The sequence below is a fragment of the Ailuropoda melanoleuca genome, chromosome 8 (assembly GCF_002007445.2).
Source record: "Ailuropoda melanoleuca isolate Jingjing chromosome 8, ASM200744v2, whole genome shotgun sequence".
Classification (NCBI taxonomy): domain Eukaryota; kingdom Metazoa; phylum Chordata; class Mammalia; order Carnivora; family Ursidae; genus Ailuropoda; species Ailuropoda melanoleuca.
In genome coordinates, this window is record NC_048225.1 from 24,868,116 (window position 1) to 24,888,374 (window position 20,259).

The 20,259-nt window shown below is 46.0% G+C and overlaps 1 protein-coding gene across 4 annotated transcripts in view; it reads left to right on the forward strand.

Moving 5' to 3' along the window:
- The window catches only part of APLP2 (amyloid beta precursor like protein 2), an 82,126-nt gene that overhangs the window by 53,289 nt on the left and 8,578 nt on the right, over positions 1–20,259 (forward strand). For 2 of the 4 annotated variants that reach the window (XM_034666082.1, XM_034666083.1), the window contains exons 4-13: positions 4,680–4,792; positions 5,526–5,722; positions 6,058–6,266; positions 7,394–7,561; positions 10,601–10,731; positions 11,937–12,011; positions 13,466–13,624; positions 14,480–14,608; positions 18,268–18,367; positions 19,924–20,076. In XM_034666082.1, the coding sequence (XP_034521973.1) occupies positions 4,680–4,792; positions 5,526–5,722; positions 6,058–6,266; positions 7,394–7,561; positions 10,601–10,731; positions 11,937–12,011; positions 13,466–13,624; positions 14,480–14,608; positions 18,268–18,367; positions 19,924–20,076 (1,434 nt within the window). The remainder of the gene's footprint in view (positions 1–4,679; positions 4,793–5,525; positions 5,723–6,057; positions 6,267–7,393; positions 7,562–10,600; positions 10,732–11,936; positions 12,012–13,465; positions 13,625–14,479; positions 14,609–18,267; positions 18,368–19,923; positions 20,077–20,259) is intronic. The other 2 variants (XM_034666084.1, XM_034666085.1) reach the window with 1 other exon arrangement.

Sequence of the window (20,259 nt, forward strand, 5' to 3'; positions counted from 1 at the left end):
ATTTTTAAAAATATTTAATCACAATGGAAGTTTTTCCATGTTAAATATAGACACAAACCATATTTCCTGTGACCCTTGGTATTCCGTTGTATATAGCTGTGATCATTTAACTAATTCCCTATTGATGGGCGTTTAGGTTGGTCCCAATTTTTGATATTAACACCGCAATAAATATCTTTGTTTATTTTCTTAATTATTTCCTTAGAGTATGTTGTTAGAATTGCAGTTGTTAACTCNCCTGTGACCCTTGGTATTCCGTTGTATATAGCTGTGATCATTTAACTAATTCCCTATTGATGGGCGTTTAGGTTGGTCCCAATTTTTGATATTAACACTGCAATAAATATCTTTGTTTATTTTCTTAATTATTTCCTTAGAGTATGTTGTTAGAATTGCAGTTGTTGACTCAAAGAGTATTCTTTTGTTTTTTTATTTTTACATTTTAGTTTCTTGTCAAATTCAGTGGTGTTAATTCTCTTCTGGTTTTCAGAGGTCAGACAGATTGATTGAGTCATGAAATAGCTAAAGATTGGTGGCATTTAATTTTGCAGTGTAGCATGGAGTTAGTTAAATCACTGCCATTTAAAAAGTTTTGATTTTATGCTTAATTCCGAAATACAGTATTTGAAGCATACTGAAAAGATAACACAATATGATAGTCACTCATCATCCTGGTTTAAGTTCTTCAACATTTTGCCAAGTTTGCTTCATTTCCATCTTATTTTTTCATAAAGGTATTAAATGTTCCAAAGCCCCATCCTTCCTTCCCTTTCCTCCCTTCTTCCCTCCCTTGCTCTCAGGGTAACCACTGTCCTCTTGCTGGCATGTTATTCTCATGCATGTTTCTTTGTTCTTTGGGGGGAAGGAACCCAAGTTTCCATAGCTTGCTCCTTCCTTCCTTCCTTCCCTCCTTCCTTCCTTCATTCCTTCCCCTCCCTCTCTCCCTTCCTTCCTTCCCTTCCTTCCTTCCTCCCTCCTCCCTTTCTTATCTTTAAATTTTAACTCCAGTGTAGTTAACATACAGTATTATGTTAGTTTCAGGTGTATAATATTAGTGATTCAACAATTCTGTACATTACTCAGCACTTATCATGATAAGGGTACTCTTTAATCCCTATCACCTGTTTCCCCCAACTACCCCCACCTTCCAGTCTGTCTCACATGTTTTTATACTTCCGCTATATACATATGTATCTATTGACCATTTGTTTTTGTGTTTGCAGGCTTATGAGAATGCTATCATTCTGTACTTCACCTTTTACAACTTTTACTTTACATCATTTCGGGGTGTGTCTAAGGTGTGATATAAGTAGATTTCATTCATTTTTAACCTGCTGTATAGTATTCCCTTGTATTTTTTTAAAACTCAATTTATTGTTTCTATAGACTATATATGTAGTAATAAAATAGCTATTTTAAAATTTTTTTCTGATGTCGCAATTGTACATATAAAATTGGGGTTTTACAAATTACAGATTTCTGTATGATGACTATAGTTGTCTATGTAGTTTGTGCACAGCTCCTCAGCTCGAGACGTCAGCAGCATCAGCAATCAGAGCTCGCACACTTAGTGCTGCTCGCTGCTCACCGTGCACCAGGTTCTGCTCTGGGCTTTTTGTGTGTTCCGTATATTATGTCATTTCATCCTCACAACAAGATAAGGAAATCGAGGCACAGAAAGGTTAAGTAAGTTGCCTAAGAGCACTCTGTTAGCAACGACAGTGCTGCAGTTGAACCCCAGCGCCTAACCCTGTACACACTGCCTTTTAATGTAGTCTTTTGTTGCTTTTTGTCTTAAATTAAATATAAAAATTGCCTCGTGAATACAGGATAATCACATTAAAACAATATGAGTTGGTGGTTGGATGTCATAGTTGAAGTGACTTCTAATTTGGTTGAGTATCACGATTGTTTCTCCTCATAGAGGCAAATCCTCATTTACCCATAGGGATTTGGGGTTTTTTTAAGCATTGACTGTGTCTAGTTGATTGAAAAAGTTTATGTACGTGTTCTACCACCTTAGAGCCTTTAGGGCATCAAGGCAACACTGTGTCTAACTTACTACTTTGTGTTCCCGCCTTAGTGTCAATGGAGTTATTGGCCCCCAAATTCTTGTGCTAATGATGGTGTGCAATGTCATTCCCCTGTGTAAGGCTGCTTTGATGTGGGGAGGCTGTGTTTACTGCTCCAGCTTGTAACGTCAGAGCACATCTTCCCCCTCAAAGTAGATGAAGCACTCCTTTTGCTTGCCCCTTGGGTCGTGGAAGGATTGACTGCTGAAGTGCCCAGAGTCTGGGTCCTGAGGTGAGCAGTCCTGGAGGACCAGGCCGCCATGACGAACCTGGGGCGTGGGTCTATATAGACTTTCCACTAGTTCAAAGCCCTGAGACCTTTCTCAGGCCAGATGACTTTCCTATTACACTTCCTCTTAAAAGAAAAGGAAACCTCAGAGGTTAGCCCTCCTGCTTCCTTTCTCCTGCCGCTACTCCATCCCTCCTGAGTTAAGCACACACCTCTCTCCCTCTGTTTCCCTCCACTGAGAGCCTGTGTGGAGCGTATTGGTGATGGAATGTGTTTGTTCAGTGGAAATTACTGAGTCCCACTTTGGACCTACTGAATCAATCTCTGGGTGATGATGCAGTGGTACATGAATATTTTTTTAAAGTAAGCTCTACACGCAACGTGGGCCGTTAAACTCAACGGCCCTGAAATCAGGAGTCATCACATGCTCTATTGACAGAGCCAGCCAGGCACCCCAGTGGTAGATGAATTTTTAGGTTTTTCTTATGGAAGTTACAAACATGTCCAAACACAGAGAAAAATAATACTGTTAACCCTTATGTCCCTGTGGTCCAGCTATGTAATGATCAGCAGTTTGTGAGCCACTCTCCCCCATTGTCTGTGGACCCATTCCTACCTACCCTTGATTATTTGGAAACATATCACAGATAGTATTTCTTTTTCCTGTAAATATTTCAGTGTGTATTTCTAGAAGACCACATTCTGTTTTTTGAACAGCTGTATGTGTTTTCCTCCCAGCTTTATATATATATATATTTTAAAGATTTTGTTTATTTATTTATTTATTTATTTATTAGAGAGAGAGAGAGAGTGCACAAGCAGGGGGAGTAGCAGAGGCAGAGGGAGAAGCAGATTTCCCACTGAGCAGGAAGCCTGACTTGGGGCTCGATCCCAGGACCCTGGGATTATGACCTGAGCCAAAGGCAGACGCTTAACTGACTGAGCCACCCAACTGCCCCCCAGCTTTATATTTTTGGAAAGTTTTAGACCTATAGAAAAAAATGTAACAGTGAATACCTCTGTACCCTTTACCGAGGTTTTCCGATTTTGCCTTATCTGTCTCACCGTGTGTGTGTGTGTGGGTGTGCGCGCGCGCGCGTGCACGCGCATGCGTGCATGCACATCTTATATACCTTTTGTTGTTGTTGTTATACCCTTTGAAAGTAAGTTGGGACTTCATGACTGTTCACTTCTAAATATTTGGCTTATTTCTCCTAAGAGCAGGGATGTTCTCCTATGTAACTACAATATAATAATCATACTTTGAACATTTTCTCTCTAAATGTCCAAATAATGGCCTTTATAGCTTTCCTTTAAAAAGGATGAAACATTACATTTGATCTACAACAATTCCTTCTTTTTAAAAACTCTTTCATGACTTGCTGTTTTTTCAGTATAGGCCATTTGTTTAAATATATCCCTGAATTTGAATTTGTCTTATTGTTTTATCACGATTAGACTCAAATGACATATTTTTGGCAGAAAGACTGTGTAGTGATATTTTCTTCTTAGCACATCACATATGTCAGCTCGTCATTGTCAGTGACAAACCTCATGTTCGGCTGGTCACCTGGTTAAGTAGCATCTGCCAGAGTTTTCCATCGCAGAAGCACCCATTCCCTTCCGTCGAGGAGTCTTACCTGATTCACATATTACAGTGCTTCGTCTTAGAGCTGTGTGTCTTTAAGTACACAGAGGGCCAAAGTAAGATTCATCCGTATTTTTGAAGAACACCCTTAGTTTCTTGGCTTTTTGTTATTAGAACTAACATGACCTGGGGCGCCTGGGTGGCCCAGTCAGTTAAGCATCCGACTCTTGGTTTCGACTCAGGTCATAATCTCAGGGTTGTGGGATCGGGCTCTGTGCTCAGCGCGGAGCCTGCTTGAGATTCTCTCTCCCTCTCCCTTTGCTCCTCCCCTATCCTCCTAAAATAAATCTAAAAAAACCCCAAAACAACTACTAAGCGTGGGCAGAAATAGGGAAGTATGAGGCTAGGAATATGAGCGCATGTGAACTCAGAGGAATATGTGTGTGTCTGAGGTCATGGAATGGTGGGGGGGGGGGGTCCTGTTCCTGTTCTGCCCATCATGTATTGCGTTAGCCCTGCAACTGGACCCTAAGGGATTAGAGTCTGGAAGAGTGAGGAAAGTCCGAAGTATCATGACTGTAACAGAATGTTGAGCTCTTGTGGCTGCTTGCCCGGAAATTACTGTAACGTCCAATTGACCTTCGAAGGTGAGAGAGGCCCATCAGCTTACATATATTTGAGATCGCTCCTGTTAACACCTGACTACGTAACTGTCATAATCTTCAGTGAGAGTCCTCACTACCTTGAATCATGATCAGATTTACTTGTAACAAAGCTTTGTCTTTTCCAGTGGGTGAATTCGTAAGTGATGTTCTGCGAGTTCCAGAAAAGTGCCGGTTTTTCCACAAAGAGCAGATGGAGGTGTGCGAGAATCACCAGCATTGGCACACTGTAGTCAAAGAGGTAAAAGAATGGATTATGTATTGTTTTTCCTGTTAAGGGAGAAAGTAGCATTTTCTTCCAGACCTCGTGATTTCAAATTGATTTTATTTTCCCTTTATGTCTTCAGAGTTTACGATTACTTGTAGCTTCTAAATTAAAAATATTTGGGAGGGTATTTTTATAGGGAAATACAGTGTTGACAGTCCAGCCCCTCAGGTTAAGATGTTGTAAAGCAAGGATGCAGTCCGTCGGGTGCCCAAAGAGGCCACCCCCACCCTAGGGCCTTAGAGTAGAAATAGCCAATTATAGAAAATCCACATCTCCACGTATGTACTGATAGGATTAGATGCCATTTCTTAAGCATGCCTTCTGTAGTTAAGTGGGATCTCTAGTCAGTTTCTTTGGTCAAATTCTAACACCATGCCCTCACAGCAAGGAATGTTAATTATTGCTGACCACCTTTAGCCAGCATTGGTAATTACTTAGAAGAACTCCCTTTTCCTTAATTTTTTTCTAACTTTGGGCTTTCATTGTTTCTGGCCCAGATGATGTTCCCCCATTGCAAGTTAAGCAAAATTTGTAAATCTTCTTAAAATAATGGCATCACAACTTGTTAACAGAAAATTTATGTGTCCGTGAGAGAAAGCATTACCTAGTGATTTGAAAGGCATTTCTTTTGGATAAAGCTAATGACTGGGGACTACTTGACCAAATGTATTAGTGTTCTGACGTGGATCTGTGGGGTTTCTTTTAGGCCTGTCTGACCCAGGGAATGACCTTGTATCGCTACGGCATGCTGCTGCCCTGTGGGGTAGACCAGTTCCATGGCACTGAATACGTGTGCTGCCCTCAGACAAAGATGATTGAATCTGCTGTGTCAAAGGAAGAGGAGGAAGAGGAAGAAGAGGAAGAGGATGAGGACGAAGAGGAAGACTATGATATTTACAAAAGGTAACTCTCGTCCTGCACCTGTGAAGTGGTTTTGCTGGTGGCACTGGGCCGCCAGTCCCTCCCTCTGGATAAAGTGGGCATTCCCTCATTCACGCTGGAGTTGAGCCAGCTGGCATTTCATTCTGGCTACGGTACTTTCTGCAGGTTAATGCAGTCCTTGCCCACTCTGCCTTTTTGCTGGTGTAGCTGGGCTGAAGGCTGTAGTGGCCCAGTGAGCTGTGAGTTGAGCTTATTTCCTGTCTCTGTTTTTGTGTTTCAAAATAGGGAAGAGCATCATTGTTGTGCTGTGCACCTAGGAATCGGTATTAAGCTTCCTCTTCTGTTTTGACCTTTAGTGAATTTCCTACCGAAGCAGATTTGGAGGACTTCACAGAAGCAGCTGTGGATGAGGACGACGAGGATGAGGAGGAAGGGGAGGAAGTGGTGGAAGACCGAGATTACTACTATGACACCTTTAAAGGAGATGACTACAATGAAGAGAACCCAACTGAACCCAGCAGCGATGGGACGATTTCAGAAAAGGAAATTACTCACGACGTTAAAGGTAACCCGATGTAAAGCCATGGCATTAAAATCCATTTGGTAATACCTGCTTACAATTTTGGACTGCGTGCATCAAAGGTAAGTCCCAGAAGGAGAGGTGGCGCTCCTGGGTGCTGACGTGAAGTTGGCTCTCCAGCACGCTGGTGGCGCCATGTTAGCGCTGGGGGGGCCAGGCTCCTGCGGGGTCTGGCAGTGGACACGCTCATGGAGGGACCCAGAGTTGAATCAGAAACTGTCATTTGCATTGTAAGGACCTAACTAGAGAAGAAGGACCAGACCAGAGAATCAGGGAGATAATGTGGTTTATGCTTGGGCAGGATTCTTCCACACGCAGCCTGAAGTGTTCTGTCCCCAAGGGGAGCCCCCTCCTCAATACTTCTAAAGCCCTGATCTTCCAGAATGGAAGTGACTTCTTGGTTCTTTTCCTGAGCGCGTTCCCATCTGTAGGCTGCCCTGTTTGTCCACCAGAAAGATGTCTGTGACTGGGAGGGTGGAGTTTAATGACCAACTGGCAAAGGATTTTCATCTTGCCAGTTCCCCAGAAAGAGAAAAAAAGGTTGTGACCATTCTAGAGCCATTGATGTGCAGCCTCTGCTGAGTGTGTATTTGAAGGCAGTTAAGCTCTGAAGAATTATTTAGGACTCCATGTGGGGGAAGTACGTAGCAAGTCTAGAAGTTTATGATTCACCCTGGAGAACATAAAAACACGCACACATGCATTCTGGGTGCTTAGTAGCGTTTCCTTGGTCATCACCACTAAAGCAGCCTTTTCACCTGCACGGGGCTCCTTTGGTCCTTGACACCAGCACGATCGACAAGTCAGGCAGTCGTCTCCGCTCGCCAGATCAGGAACGTGAGGCTCGCAGAGCTGTGAGACACATCAGTCTAGACTCCAGACAGTGTGAGAAACACTGTTTTCACTCCCTGCATGTCTTCACTACATACGGCAGAACAGGAAGACACCTGCGTCCCCCTGAACGACGGGCTGGAGTCGGTGATTAGCTGGCCAGGGTGGCGAGGTCCCGTCGGGGCTTGGCCTCCGCGGAGGCCCGGCGAGGCCCCTAGCGACAGTGAAGCATGCGAAGCTGCCGCGTCTGTCCTGCTCACATTCTGACCGTTTTCACACAGCTGTCTGCTCCCAGGAGGCGATGACGGGGCCCTGCCGGGCCGTGATGCCTCGTTGGTACTTCGACCTCTCCAAGGGAAAGTGCGTGCACTTTATATATGGCGGCTGCGGAGGCAACAGGAACAATTTTGAGTCTGAGGATTATTGTATGGCTGTGTGTAAAGCGATGAGTAAGTCCCGGTGCGCGGGCTCTGTGCAGCGGCCCTGTCCTGTCCGGCGTTCTGTCTCTCTCCCGGCCGTCCTCGTGACCGCATCTGTGTAGTGCTTCCTGCCGACTCAGGTGTTTGCTGTCTGTCCTTTCTCCCCCCATCTCTGTGCTTTCTAGATCTAGGCTCTGCTTTCCTGTTGGCAGTCTCGAGCCCAGTTCTGTATGTCCCATGCTCACCGTGGGTCTGGTGGTGGTGGTGGTGGTGGTGGCGTGTCCCCTCCCTAGCACAGAGGGAGAGCCCAGGGGCCTGTTCTTTCGCATCTTGCCTTGTTGTCTGTGGGCTCCCAGAGTGCTTCTGTGGTGCTTGGGGCGGCAGCCTTGCCCTTGGCTGTCTGTGGTGCAAAGGCACAGAGCGGTGAGCTCAGCAGCCGTGAGTTCTGCCCATTCTCGTTTCTGGGCTTTTTTCTCTCATTGTCATCTTTTGAGCCACCCTGTCGCCCACCCTCATGGTGCATGTTGGGTAAGGGGGATGCCCGCTCCTCAAAGAAGGGACCCCACGAATACGTTTTTGGAGAGTCCAGAATATTGAAATGTCTTGCTTTATGCACTCTAGGGAGCGAGCTCTGCAGTTGCATGGGAGTAACTGTTTCTCCAATGTTTTGCAACGCTGGATCACACAGAGTTTTAGGAAGTGAAAGAATTTTATAGTTCACGTGTCCTGGGGTCACAGAGGAAATTCGGTGGTTCAGCTGAGTTGGGTTCACTTAGACATGGGTAGGAGAACGTTTGCTTTTGCTCCATGGTTACTCCCCTTCCTTTTTAAGGCCCCCTGTCTCTTACCTTGCAGTACTAGCCCATGCGTTTGGAAAATCCTCACTCAGGCTAGGCATTCATTTTTGGTTCTGATTCTGGAACTCGTTAGAATAAGGAGTTGCTGGTCGTTCCTGGTTTTTGCTCTTTAGATATTTGGCTGTAGCTCCTGGTGGATTTTCATTCAGATACCTTCCTGTGCCTCTTTCCTCCCCCCACCAAAACATGTTTTAAATCTTCATGCGATCTGGTACTCTTAGCACCCCCGCTCTAGCTGCTGCTCTGTGGAAAAGCTGTTTTTATTAGAAATAATTGAAAGTGTGGAAACAATAGGAGTCCTTAGGGAACTTTGGTGGCAGAAACTTTTTTATTCAGGACCGATTTAGAGACACAACTTATTGTGATATTTCCTGCCTTGTAAAAGTGAGGTGCAACAACACATTATTTGGGGGTGAAGCCCGAGGAATCGGGTCATTAAAGATCTCCCGGAGTACGGAGAGGATCACATAGATAGTGCTGAGCGCTGGGATGGGACGGCCCTTCTTTAGAGCATTAATGGCTCTGCGGTGTGCAAAATGGTAGTTTCCCCGTGTTACGGTAGGAAGACTTGCCAGAGCACAGCACGGTGTTTTTGTACTTGTGGGGCCCCGCTTGAGTGCTTTGAGAGCCTAGCAGCATCACTGTGCCACTGGTCACGTTTGTGCCCCTTCAGGGGAAGGGGTCAGACATGGGCAAATGTGCTGGTTTCTTGAGCTGGTTGTTTTCATATGGACAGAAGGATGTGGTTCTAGGTCCGGGTCCCATTATATTTTCAGAAGAAGAACTCTGTGGCCGCTAGGCCTTTACCTTTTTGTTCCCAGGGGGTGGAAGCAGCTTGTGTTTTGTATTATCTTTATCCAGCCCAGTGATAGGAACCAAAGACTGTCTCCAGCACATAAGCCTTTAAGCTGCAGACATGCGTTGCTGATGGCAACGTGCTTATTGGCACCGACGGACTTCGGGGCTTTGAAATTCTCCCGGCTGAACTTTTGAGTATCGTGGGGAATGTGGTTTGTGAAGCTGTATATTCTAATTTAGCTAATCTGAAAATTGGCTGTGGTCATCCTATTGAAACTTAGGTAGGAGCCAGATATTCTTGACAGGATTTTAGTTGTAGTTTTTAGGTGTGAAGCTAAGTAAAAAGATGCTTTGGCAGAAGAACTTTGGAGTGTCTGATTTGTAGTTACATTTGTCAGTTATACAGTTATTTTAGTGTTGTGTTACAGTTACACAGTTCTGGAAATCAGGTGACTTTATTTCTGCATTGAAAGTCGTTGGGTTTGGTATAGGCTCCCCACGTAGCTCTAACATTACGCTACAGCAAGTTATACGAGCAAGTTTAATGTCCTTCCTCCCTGGGTGGGGAAGTTGGGAGTGAACTGGGCTAGTCAGAGTTTTTCATAGGTATTTCTTAAGGGGTCAAGTAGGTAGACTTGTCACCTCAAACCTTTCCTTTATGAGGTTAAGCTCCATTGTGCAGCTGTTCACTTGTCTGGGGCCAGTAAGGCCTTAGGCTTGACTAGCAGGAGTGTGTTTCTAATGGGTTTGCTCTCGAGGTGATGGCCCGGGAAGGCCAGTGAGTGCCATGGGTTGAAACGCCCAAAGTATCTTCACATTTTATGGTGCGTCCTTGTCAAATACAGCAACTCAGTGTCGTCCCTCTTATCCCTGGTATTGGGGGTGGGTCTAAGACTTCTTCCATCCTATGACAACTCAAAAATTAGAGCTAAGCAGCTAGGACTTTCTCTACGCAGTCTCTATGTGAAGGCCATTCAGCACTAAAGTTCCTTTCAAAATGGAGAATTTGGGGAGGTGCCTTTGCAGGTCTGATATCTGCCTTTGTCTCTGGCCAGAAGCGATCAGTGACGGCAATAAATAATTAGATTTTAGCTTTGAGGATTTCAGGAATTGAGGGAAGGTATGGAAGATTTCCTTCTCTTCCCCTGAAGTCCTAAGTAGGTAGCTTGCTGGTGCCAAAGATACCAGGGGGCATGGACTGGACTGGGGGCTGAATGTCACGGAAGGAGGATGGAGCCCTGTGATCTGACCAAGTGGAGTCTTGGCAGACAGGAGCACCTTGTCCCGGGAGCACGGTGCGAGGCAAACCAGTGCGCCATTCGGGTGCTCAGCTCCGACTTCCTCCTAGAGCACAGTGTGCTTTCTGTGTTGGGCCTGACCCCCAAAGGGAACCCCTCTTGTCATTTCGTTTCAGTTCCCCCAACTCCTCTGCCAACCAATGATGTCGATGTGTATTTCGAGACCTCTGCAGATGACAATGAGCATGCTCGCTTCCAGAAGGCCAAGGAGCAACTGGAGATACGGCATCGCAACCGAATGGACAGGGTAAACCTTGGCACTTCCCTTATGCTCCTGGTGTGTGGCGTTAGGTAATAGGTTTCTCATAGTTGAAGAAAAGGGACACCGTCCCCCCTAGATTGTCATGCTGTGTTAGGATAGGTGAGGTGTGAGAGTGTAGCAGGGCTATCTTCCTGGTGAGCCTAGCCCCTCCCTCCTCCTCCACCCACCTCCCCAAGATAATGTAATTACTCTCTGAGTGCTTATCGTGTTCAGACTCTGGGAGCACTTCCTGTAACCATTATGTCCTTGATATTTTTCTTTGCTATTAACTAGCTTTTAAAAATTCTGTGTTTTAAGAAGGGAAACTTTATATAACTGTTGTAAAGAGAAAGCTAGTGTCTTTTGCCAATAGAACAGGTAACTGTAAAAATAGATGAAAGCAAACCTATATTAACATACGTTAGCTAGATACTGTGGCCTGCTGAAGCTTCTGAGTCTTGGGATATTTTGTTTATTTGTTTAAGATTTTATTCATTTGACAGAGCAAGAGAGGGAGAGAGAGAGCACAAGTTAGGGGGATCAGCAAAGGGAGAGGGAGAAGCAGACTCCCCACTGAGCAGGGAGCCTGATGCGGAACTCGATCCCAGGACCCTGGGATCATGAACTGTGCATGGGCAGATGCTTAACCAACTGAGCCACCAAGGCGCCCCTCGGGGTGCTTTCTTAAAAGGGTTACAAGTGTTAGAGCAACATTGAGCACCGTAGTGCAGCTTTCTCCTAGAGTGACTTAGGAAGATTAGAAGAAAATTGAAAAGAATTTCTTGTTAGGTCTGAATACCACTTAAAATCTCACACATCACCTGTGCTGGGCTTATACTTCGGGAAATGTTTGTTGTTCTCTTTTATCCACAACAGTTCTGAGAAGTAGGTATGAAACACGCCCCTCCCACCCCGTTTTCTTAAGTGTATGAGGAGGCTAACACGCAAAGACTTTTAAATAACTTGCCCAGGGTTATATAGAACAAGGCGGTCATGGAATTGAGGCTCGGGATGGTCGTGGTCCAGGACCTTCTGAGACAGTAATTCTGTGAATAAGCTTAAACAGCCCTGAGCTCGTGAGGGGTCATATGATGCAATTTCTATTTGCGGTTTCCTATATTAGATTTCAGGACCTGGCGGTATTGTTAGAAAATGGGGGGATTGTTTCAGAGCTGATTATCTGGTAATAGTGGCTTTGACCTTTGTTGTAGGTAAAGAAGGAATGGGAAGAGGCTGAGCTTCAGGCCAAGAACCTCCCGAAAGCAGAGAGGCAGACTCTCATTCAGGTAAGGTGCATTCTCCAGGGACAGAGCCTCCAGCCTGGCCCTCCGAAACCCAGTCAGAGCCAGACTCCCAGGAAATTAGAGTTTGACACCTTCTTTCAGTCAAGCGCTTATGTTACAGGGAAGTTCTAACTGGCCTGCTTTTATTTTATTTATTTTTTTCTTCTCACCTCCAAACTGGCATTCTCTAGAATTGATCACCTATAGTAGAAGGAAAGCAGACCAACCAGAGCACACCTAATTCATGCCAGGAAGTAACCTTAGCTGGCTATGTTTGTTAATTCTGCTCTCCTGGCAAAAATCCCCAGTCGTCTTCATTCTTAGGCTGTGACTTGTTTTTTCAGCAGTACTGAATTCTTTTTTTTTTCCCCCTCTCTCTGTTTTAAAGATTTATTTATTTGAGAGAGAGCGAGTGAGAGCATGTGTGTGAGCGTGTGTGAGTTGGGGGAGGGGCAGAGGGAATCTTCAAGCAGACACCCCATTGAGCACAGAGCCCAAGGGTGGGCGCGTGGGTGGGGGCTCGATCTCAAGACCCATGAGATCGTGACCAGAGCCAAGACCAAGAGTCTGACACTGAGCTGGCTGAGCCACTGAGGCGCCCCCTGAATTTTTTTTTTTTTTCCAGACTTCTTCAAAAGTCAAAAGGCAGACAATAAGACACTCTGATACCAGTTCATCTGTAACTTTGTAGGAATGTAACATTAGACTCGTAGTGGCAGCTGGGTGCCCCTGGAATAGAAGAGAGTGTTGCTAGGAATAGGGAAAGTAATTTATAAGACCGATTTGGGTTTTGTAAAGCGGATTGCATTTTAAATCCATTTGTGTTTATGGTTCACTGTAATCTATCTTCTCATGATGTTAATACTTTATTGGGACACCTTTTCTTTTTTATCAATCACCTAGAAAAGCTAAGAGTGTTCATTTCTACATAGCCAATGCATCTGATGCAGGGAAATTTAGTTCCACAGCCTTAAACTTCACCTGGAAGCTTGGCTGGGTACTTCACAGATAACTTGGCCTTCAGGACTTTGGTACGAATGACTCCGCATAACCTACCACCTTACTGGGATATGTTTCGAGATAAAGCTCCTGTTGGTCTGTTTCTCAGGGTTTGGAAGTGGGCGCCTTTGCTACAGTGTGGAAAGGACAGCTTTCCTTCCCTTCCGGGCACATGGAGAAAGCCGGCATTGGGCTTGCAGCACTAGTGATTTCAGTGATGGAAGTGCTAATTCGGACTCCGACGCTCAGATTTGACGTGCTCTCATTAGATAAGGACGTACTTTTTTTGATAGCAGTCAGATAGCATATACTTGGATCTTACCCTTGCTCCGCTCTTCTGATCCGGTTATCGACTCGCACAGGCTCTGGGTGAGGAGAGGCAGCATCAGGGTCTCAGGCTGTTTGCTTAGATTTCCTCCAGGTGCCACAAATTACATGTCCCTGCTGTCTTGGTTTAGCACTTCCAAGCTATGGTTAAAGCCTTGGAGAAGGAGGCAGCCAGCGAGAAGCAGCAGCTGGTAGAAACCCACCTGGCTCGAGTGGAAGCTATGCTGAATGACCGCCGCCGAATGGCTCTGGAGAATTACCTGGCGGCCTTGCAGTCCGACCCCCCGCGGGTGAGTGGTGTGCGGAACCCAGGCACTGATGAGTGCTGTCCCCGGGTTGCCTGCGCTAACGTAGGTGTGCTCTAACCAGTGGGTGATGACACACAGGTCAGCAAAAAGATTTCATTTCTATGACAAGTTCCGGCGAGGCTGGAGGAAGGAAGGAAGGAAGAGTAGGGAGGAAGAGCTATTATGTTCTAGTATGTGCTTCGGTCACCATAGCATTGCACTTTCTGCTTGCATCTGCTACCTGTGATCTGGAAGTATCTTACCTCATGATATTGGTGGGTAGTTACTCAATTACTGAATTCTTGTAGTAGTTTTACTTTCAAAGAATAAAAACATGCCTTTCAAAACTTTGGCACTCACTCTGTTCTAAATAGGATTATGAAAAAAGGGGTAAAGGAACTTACATCGAAGCCCTTTGTGCTAGTGGCCTCATACTTCTTTATCCCTTAACTCTAACCATCCTTGCTTTGGGGGGATGGAAAGTACTGGAAAGTTAGGATATTGGTATCCTTCTTAAGTGAGCAAGTGAAGTCTTTTCTGGGTGACACAGGGGCTGCCTACCTTGTACTTAAGGTGTCAGATACTTAGGAGAGAGGACAGATTGAGTGGGACAGTGGGCTCGAGATTCTGGAAAATACTGTCGGTTAAGGAGCCAATGTAACTTTGGAACTTAGTTTTTGGTACTTTCTGTGGAAAGGTAGTTGCTTACTACCGGGTAAAAAAGCTTTACAAAGGACAGCTTTCATCCTTGGGCCCAGCTGGGCCTCACATTCTTAGGTGAGGGTTTTTAAGCTTTGCTTTCCTGCCTGTTTTCATTCTGTAGTCTCTGGATCTTAAAAGTACTGTTCTCTCTTGCAGCCTCATCGCATTCTCCAGACCTTGCGGCGTTACGTCCGCGCGGAGAACAAAGATCGCCTGCATACCATCCGTCATTACCAGCATGTGTTGGCTGTTGACCCAGAAAAGGCAGCCCAAATGAAATCCCAGGTACAGTAGACAGAGTCGAAATTGCGGTGGGAGAGCGTCTCTAGAGGGGAGACTCTGCTTTGACCAGTGGTTGGTTGGCTGGTGCTAATAGTTGTGCTTGGAAAATGATAAATGGTTTCTAAAGACATGATTAGGTTACAAAAGTTGGTTTGTGCAAAGATACGATTTTTAAAAATATCTGTTCCGTACTTTGTTCTATTAAGTCGTTTCTACCTAAAGAGTTCTAGAAATTTAGGAATGCACGATTATATTGAAGCGCTAAGTCAGTTTCCCAGTCTTTTTTTATATCCCTTTATTTCTGATTTTGCATACCACCAGAATGAATATTTGAAGTCTTTTCTAGGCAACTACATCAAGCAGTTCTTAAAAATTGTTTTGTTTTGTACATTAGTTTTAGTTGAGACATACACTGGTACATTCCTGGGTTTTGTCCCATGCAGGGTCCAGCTTTCCTTTACAGTCATCTGGAAAGGTTTGTTTCTGGACCCTCTTTCTTTTTTCTTTTTCTTTTCTTTTTTTTTTTTTTAAGATTTTATTTATTTATTCGACAGAGATGGAGACAGCCAGCGAGAGAGGGAACACAGGCAGGGGGAGTGGGAGAGGAAGAAGCAGGCTCCCAGCGGAGGAGCCCGATGTGGGACTCGATCCCGGAACGCCGGGATCACGCCCTGAGTCGAAGGCAGACGCTTAACGACTGCGCTACCCAGGCGCCCCTCTGCACCCTTTTTCTTAATTTCGGGATCGTGCATCTGTTAACTTGAACTTTACTCTCTTGTATTCGTAAAAGAAGCCTGCCTGCAAGACGGCTGGCTTCCTTATAAATCAACGAGTCTAATAGCTTAGGCTGTTGGTTTTCCTGGAGGGCCTTGTCATGACACAACTGATCTTATTTAATTTCCTCCCATATTTTAAAGTTAGTGCTGTGCTGATGGCCCAGTGTCCATGGGATGCACTTAGCTGCGGGGACACTTGCCCATCTCCCCAGGGACTCCCAGCCTCTTGCCGAGTGTGTATTAGGATTGCAAGGCACTCTGCCCAGAAGTCTTAGGAGTCTTGCAACTGAAGTGGCTGCTCTGTTGGTTCAGAAGTTGGCGTGCCTGCTTTCAACATGCCAGACTTCGTGCTCGCATCTGACCTTGCAGAATGGAGTCCCTCGTGTACCCTTGAGCAACTCACCATCAGTATAGTATGAATAATAGTAGCTGTAAAGGTGAAGAATAACTCCCCTTAAACATGCAGAGTTGACTCTAGCAGTCGGATGTTTGGGGAAACGAGAAGAGTGGGAGAGTGTGCACAGGGATGGCTCTGGGGACCCCGGGAGGCATCTGGTATGGGCCTGGAGCTCCAGGCTTTGCTTTGAGCTGGTTGGAGTAGAAGAGAAGGCAGAAGGCCAAGTCTGGAGTAGCTTCCAGGAAGTGTAGGTGGAACAATGCATCCACCTTGACAGGGCCTAGATTTTTCAGGTCTACTTGGTTTTCTGAAAACAAAACAAAAACAAAAAACTTGACCTTTTTTTTCAAATTTTTTTGTGGGAAAACTAGATTATCATGTAGTATTTTACAGAAGAGCCATTTTTCTATGGTGTGAGAGTAGAAGGAAAGGAGAGCTCTTGATCAGTCTGTTAAATGAACAACTAGGGAAGGAGTTGTCTGCCAGCAAGATCACAGTGCCACCACAGATGGCACGGGAAGGAGAGCCCTCTCCTCTCTCAGCAGATCTCGGGGAAAACCCAGCTCCTCCCGCGTGATGTTTGCTCTGTGCTCTAAGCCCTTAGTGCTCATGGAACTTGGCTGCTGAATTATGTGAACTTTTGCATGTTCCCTGCTATCTGCACTTTAGGAAATGCTACATATGTTCAGCCAGTTACAGTGTGCGTGTTTGGTCTGGGGTGTGAGGGGTATGCTGCTCTTACCCTCGTACTGTAGCTCAGGGCTCACCACGAAGACACCGATGTCCGGTATCCCACCCCGTGGCCCTTGTTTCTCCTGGGGGCATACGAACCGTCCTCAGTCAGATGGCTCCTTAATTCATCTGAAGTACAACAGCATCCACACGCGCGCGAAGACTGTGGGTGGTGCATTTTCACGTTCCATTTGCATTTTCTCTCTAAGGCACTTACTCTTGTGCTTTCCCATCAATTTACTTGATTGAAAGAACGGCAAATATAAAATTAAATTGCTTTCATCCCTGCTTTTAAAGGCCAGAGAGACATTAATCTACAATAAAAGCATCTTTCCATTTAATTTTTTTTTTCTGTTTTGACTGTGTTTATGGCGTCAGGCCCACATAATGAATCCATAGGCTTAGAGCACCCTCTTTAGGGCGAGCTTGGTAACTGCAAGCATAACCTTCCGGAATGCTTGCTCCGGGCTACAGCAATGCAAGGCCTCACTGTGGCCTTGGGGTGGATGGTAGCCCACTTCACCTTTCATTTCCACCCCAAAAAAGCTTTAAAAGTAAATGTCCAGTTTTGATGGCTTTTTCCCTTTTTAAAAAATATGAACCATCTGGAACTGTTGCATTCAGGGAAGGTAGTGAACTGTGGAAGACAGACAGTAGGTAAGTCTTTATCACCCCCTATAATCAGGTTTACCTATACCTCCGTGTAAATTTTGGAAGGAATAACTAATTCAGTTAAATATGAATAAACTTGTTCTGTTTTTTACCATGATAATCATTTCAAGCAATTACTTCACTAAGCAAATCCATGAATGGATCCCTCTCTATGCAAATCTACTTTTAAGCCAGTGATTTCATTCTTTTTACCCCATCTAATCTGACCAATGGTAAAACTGACTCGTTCCATCTTTCATTCAGCAAAACCTTACCGAGTATCTGGCATTGTATAAATTAGGGTTCTTTTACTCTCGATTAGTAGTTACTAAGTGCCTCGTATAAAAATCAAATCAATAACTGCCTAGTGGATGTTTTTAAATTAAAATTTCTTTTAACTCCAAGCCCTCTCTGGATAGATTCTCAGATCACCAGGGGGTATTACACACAGTCCGAGCACACTCCTATTCAGCAGCCTCCCCCCCCCCGCATTCTGAGGCTTTGCTTTCTGCGGTCTCAGTTACCCACGGTCAGCTGTGACCCGGAAGCGAATGATCCTCCCCCTGATGTATCATCAGGGGGTCAGTAGGAGCCTAAGTTGGTGTCACAGGGCCTGCGTCATTCCCCTCACTTCATCTCCTCATGTAGCGTTTTGTCGTCTCATATCATCACAAGAAGAAGGGTGAGTATGGTGCAAAAGGAGAGAGAGACCTCATTAAATGACCTTTATTATAGTATAAGTGTTCTGTTTTATTATTAGTTATTGTTAATCTCTTACTGTGCCTGGTTTATAAATCGAGCTTTATTATAGGTATATGCATAGGAAGAAAACCCAGTATACACGGGGCTCAGTACTGTGCAGTTTCAGGCGTCCAGTGTAGGTCTTTGGAACGCAGGCCCCACAGATAAGGGGGGGGGGGACTGTTGTACTGTAGGGGTCAGTAAATAAGGGTAGGGATGGATACATTTCCTCTGACCAGCTGCTTTGCTGGACTCCGTAGAGAATATACTTTTTCAGCTGATCTTTGCGGAAGTGTGTGTCTGCAAGTCTCCTCCGGGCCTGGCTCTGTTGGTCACAAGGCCTCTCCACCGTACTGTACCTCCAGGTGATGACACATCTCCATGTGATTGAAGAAAGAAGGAACCAAAGCCTCTCCCTGCTCTACAAAGTACCTTACGTAGCCCAAGAAATCCAAGAGGAAATCGGTGGGTGCTGTGTTTGTATCGAGGTCCCGTGGGACTTCTGGCTGAGGCTCAGGGGTGGCAGCAGTGCAAGATGAGAGAAATCGGGACAGCCAGGGCCAGGAAGCTGGATTAGCACGCCGGGGTTTAAGTCTCGAATTCACTGGAGCTTATGTGGCAATGGCAAGGTCAAGGAGTAACCCAGGACAGATGTACTGGCTGTGAGCAACAGAGCCTTGAGTTTCTTGACCTTTACTCTGTGACCGGAAGAAAAAAATCTAGGGTGTGAAATTGCAGGGGACCGGGGGGAACTTCCTGTTGCCCTTTTTCTTCTTAATTGCTGATGCCTTTCAAGGCACCTACTTTACACACATTCTCACTTCCCCTCCCTCTTCTGCCCTTCATCTTCTACATTTAGTTGGCCAGTGTTTATTGTGTCTGCTGTGTGTCACAGAGTAGAATGGTGCACGAGCAGGCAGTATCCTGGAGGTCATGTTGTAGTAGGGGAATCAGGAAACAAAGACAAGGAGTGCCACGTGGGGAGTGGCTGGGTGGTCAGGGAGGCGGTCTCGGGCACAAAAACCCGACATCCACATGATGAGAAGGAGCCACCCACGCAAAGAACACGGTGGGGGGGTGGGGGGGAGCACTGAGCAGAGGGAATGACTACTGCAGCTGCCTGAAGTTTAAGTCAAGTGGACACATTTGAGTAGATCACTGTGGCTAGAACACAGGGAGAATGGGGGCCAAAGAAGTTGGCAGAGGCCAGTTTGTTCAGAGCTTTTAGCAAAATCTAGGAGTTTGGGTTTTATTCTAGGATAATGGAAAGCCGTTAGAGGGTTTTAAACCAGGGAGTGACTAGATCTTTATTGTGCTTTAAAAAAGAACACGATTTAAAAAAAATTCCTTCGCTGCTCTGTGCTATTAAAATTAGAAACCTTTCAGGAAGCGGTTACAAACATCCAGGCAAGAAATGCTGGTAGTGGACATGGTGATGGTCATGGAGGACAGAGAGGAATGAGGGGCTGTAGGGTCTCTTGCAGCGGAAGGGTGAGCAGGGTTGTGCTGCTGGCTCAGGTGCCGGGGGTGAGGGCCAGGAAAGCACCGAGAGCGGTGCCCAGGCTTCCACGTCCCCATGGCATGGATGGTGGTGCCCCGCTTCCCTGAGGACAAGCGCGTTCTCTTTATACGTGAGGAAATAGAAGTTGCTGCTGGGGGGGTGTGAGGGAGGTTGTTCGATGAGCCAGAGGTCAGGGCAATAGATAGGAGGTGCAGATTTGGGCGTCATGGCTTATGGATAGTCTTTAAATCTCTGCTCTGGGAAGAATCCACTGAACCCCACAGTGAGTTCATGAAGGAGAGCGGTGTGCTGGGGATGGGGCGCTGGGCTCCCAGTGCTGGGGTTCTGCGGTAATACAGAATTGGGGTGGGGGGTAGGAGGGCATTGTCCACTGCATCTTGAGCTGGCGAGATGCTCCCCTTAGCAGATCTCAAGTTCACGTTCTATAATGACCTGAATTAGCCTCATTCACACTGGCGGTCCTTCTGAAAGCCAGGTCCCTGCCGTGTCTCTTTGTCAGATGAGCTCCTTCAAGAGCAGCGTGCAGACATGGACCAGTTCACTGCCTCTGTCTCCGAGACCCCCGTGGACGTCCGGGTGAGCTCCGAAGAGAGTGATGAGATCCCGCCGTTCCACCCCTTCCATCCCTTCCCGTCCTTACCTGAGAACGAAGGTGTGTATGACTGAGGACATGACTTCCGGGNGGGCTGGGGGGCTGGGTGGGCATGGGGGGAACGCAGGGAGAAAGCCGGAGGGAGTGAGTGGAACCAGGGTCGTGTGCGGGAGGCTGTGCTTCCGGTGCCAGCTGGGCAGGGAAACAGAGACTGGACTCCCTGCGCGCCTACTGTGTGCGTGC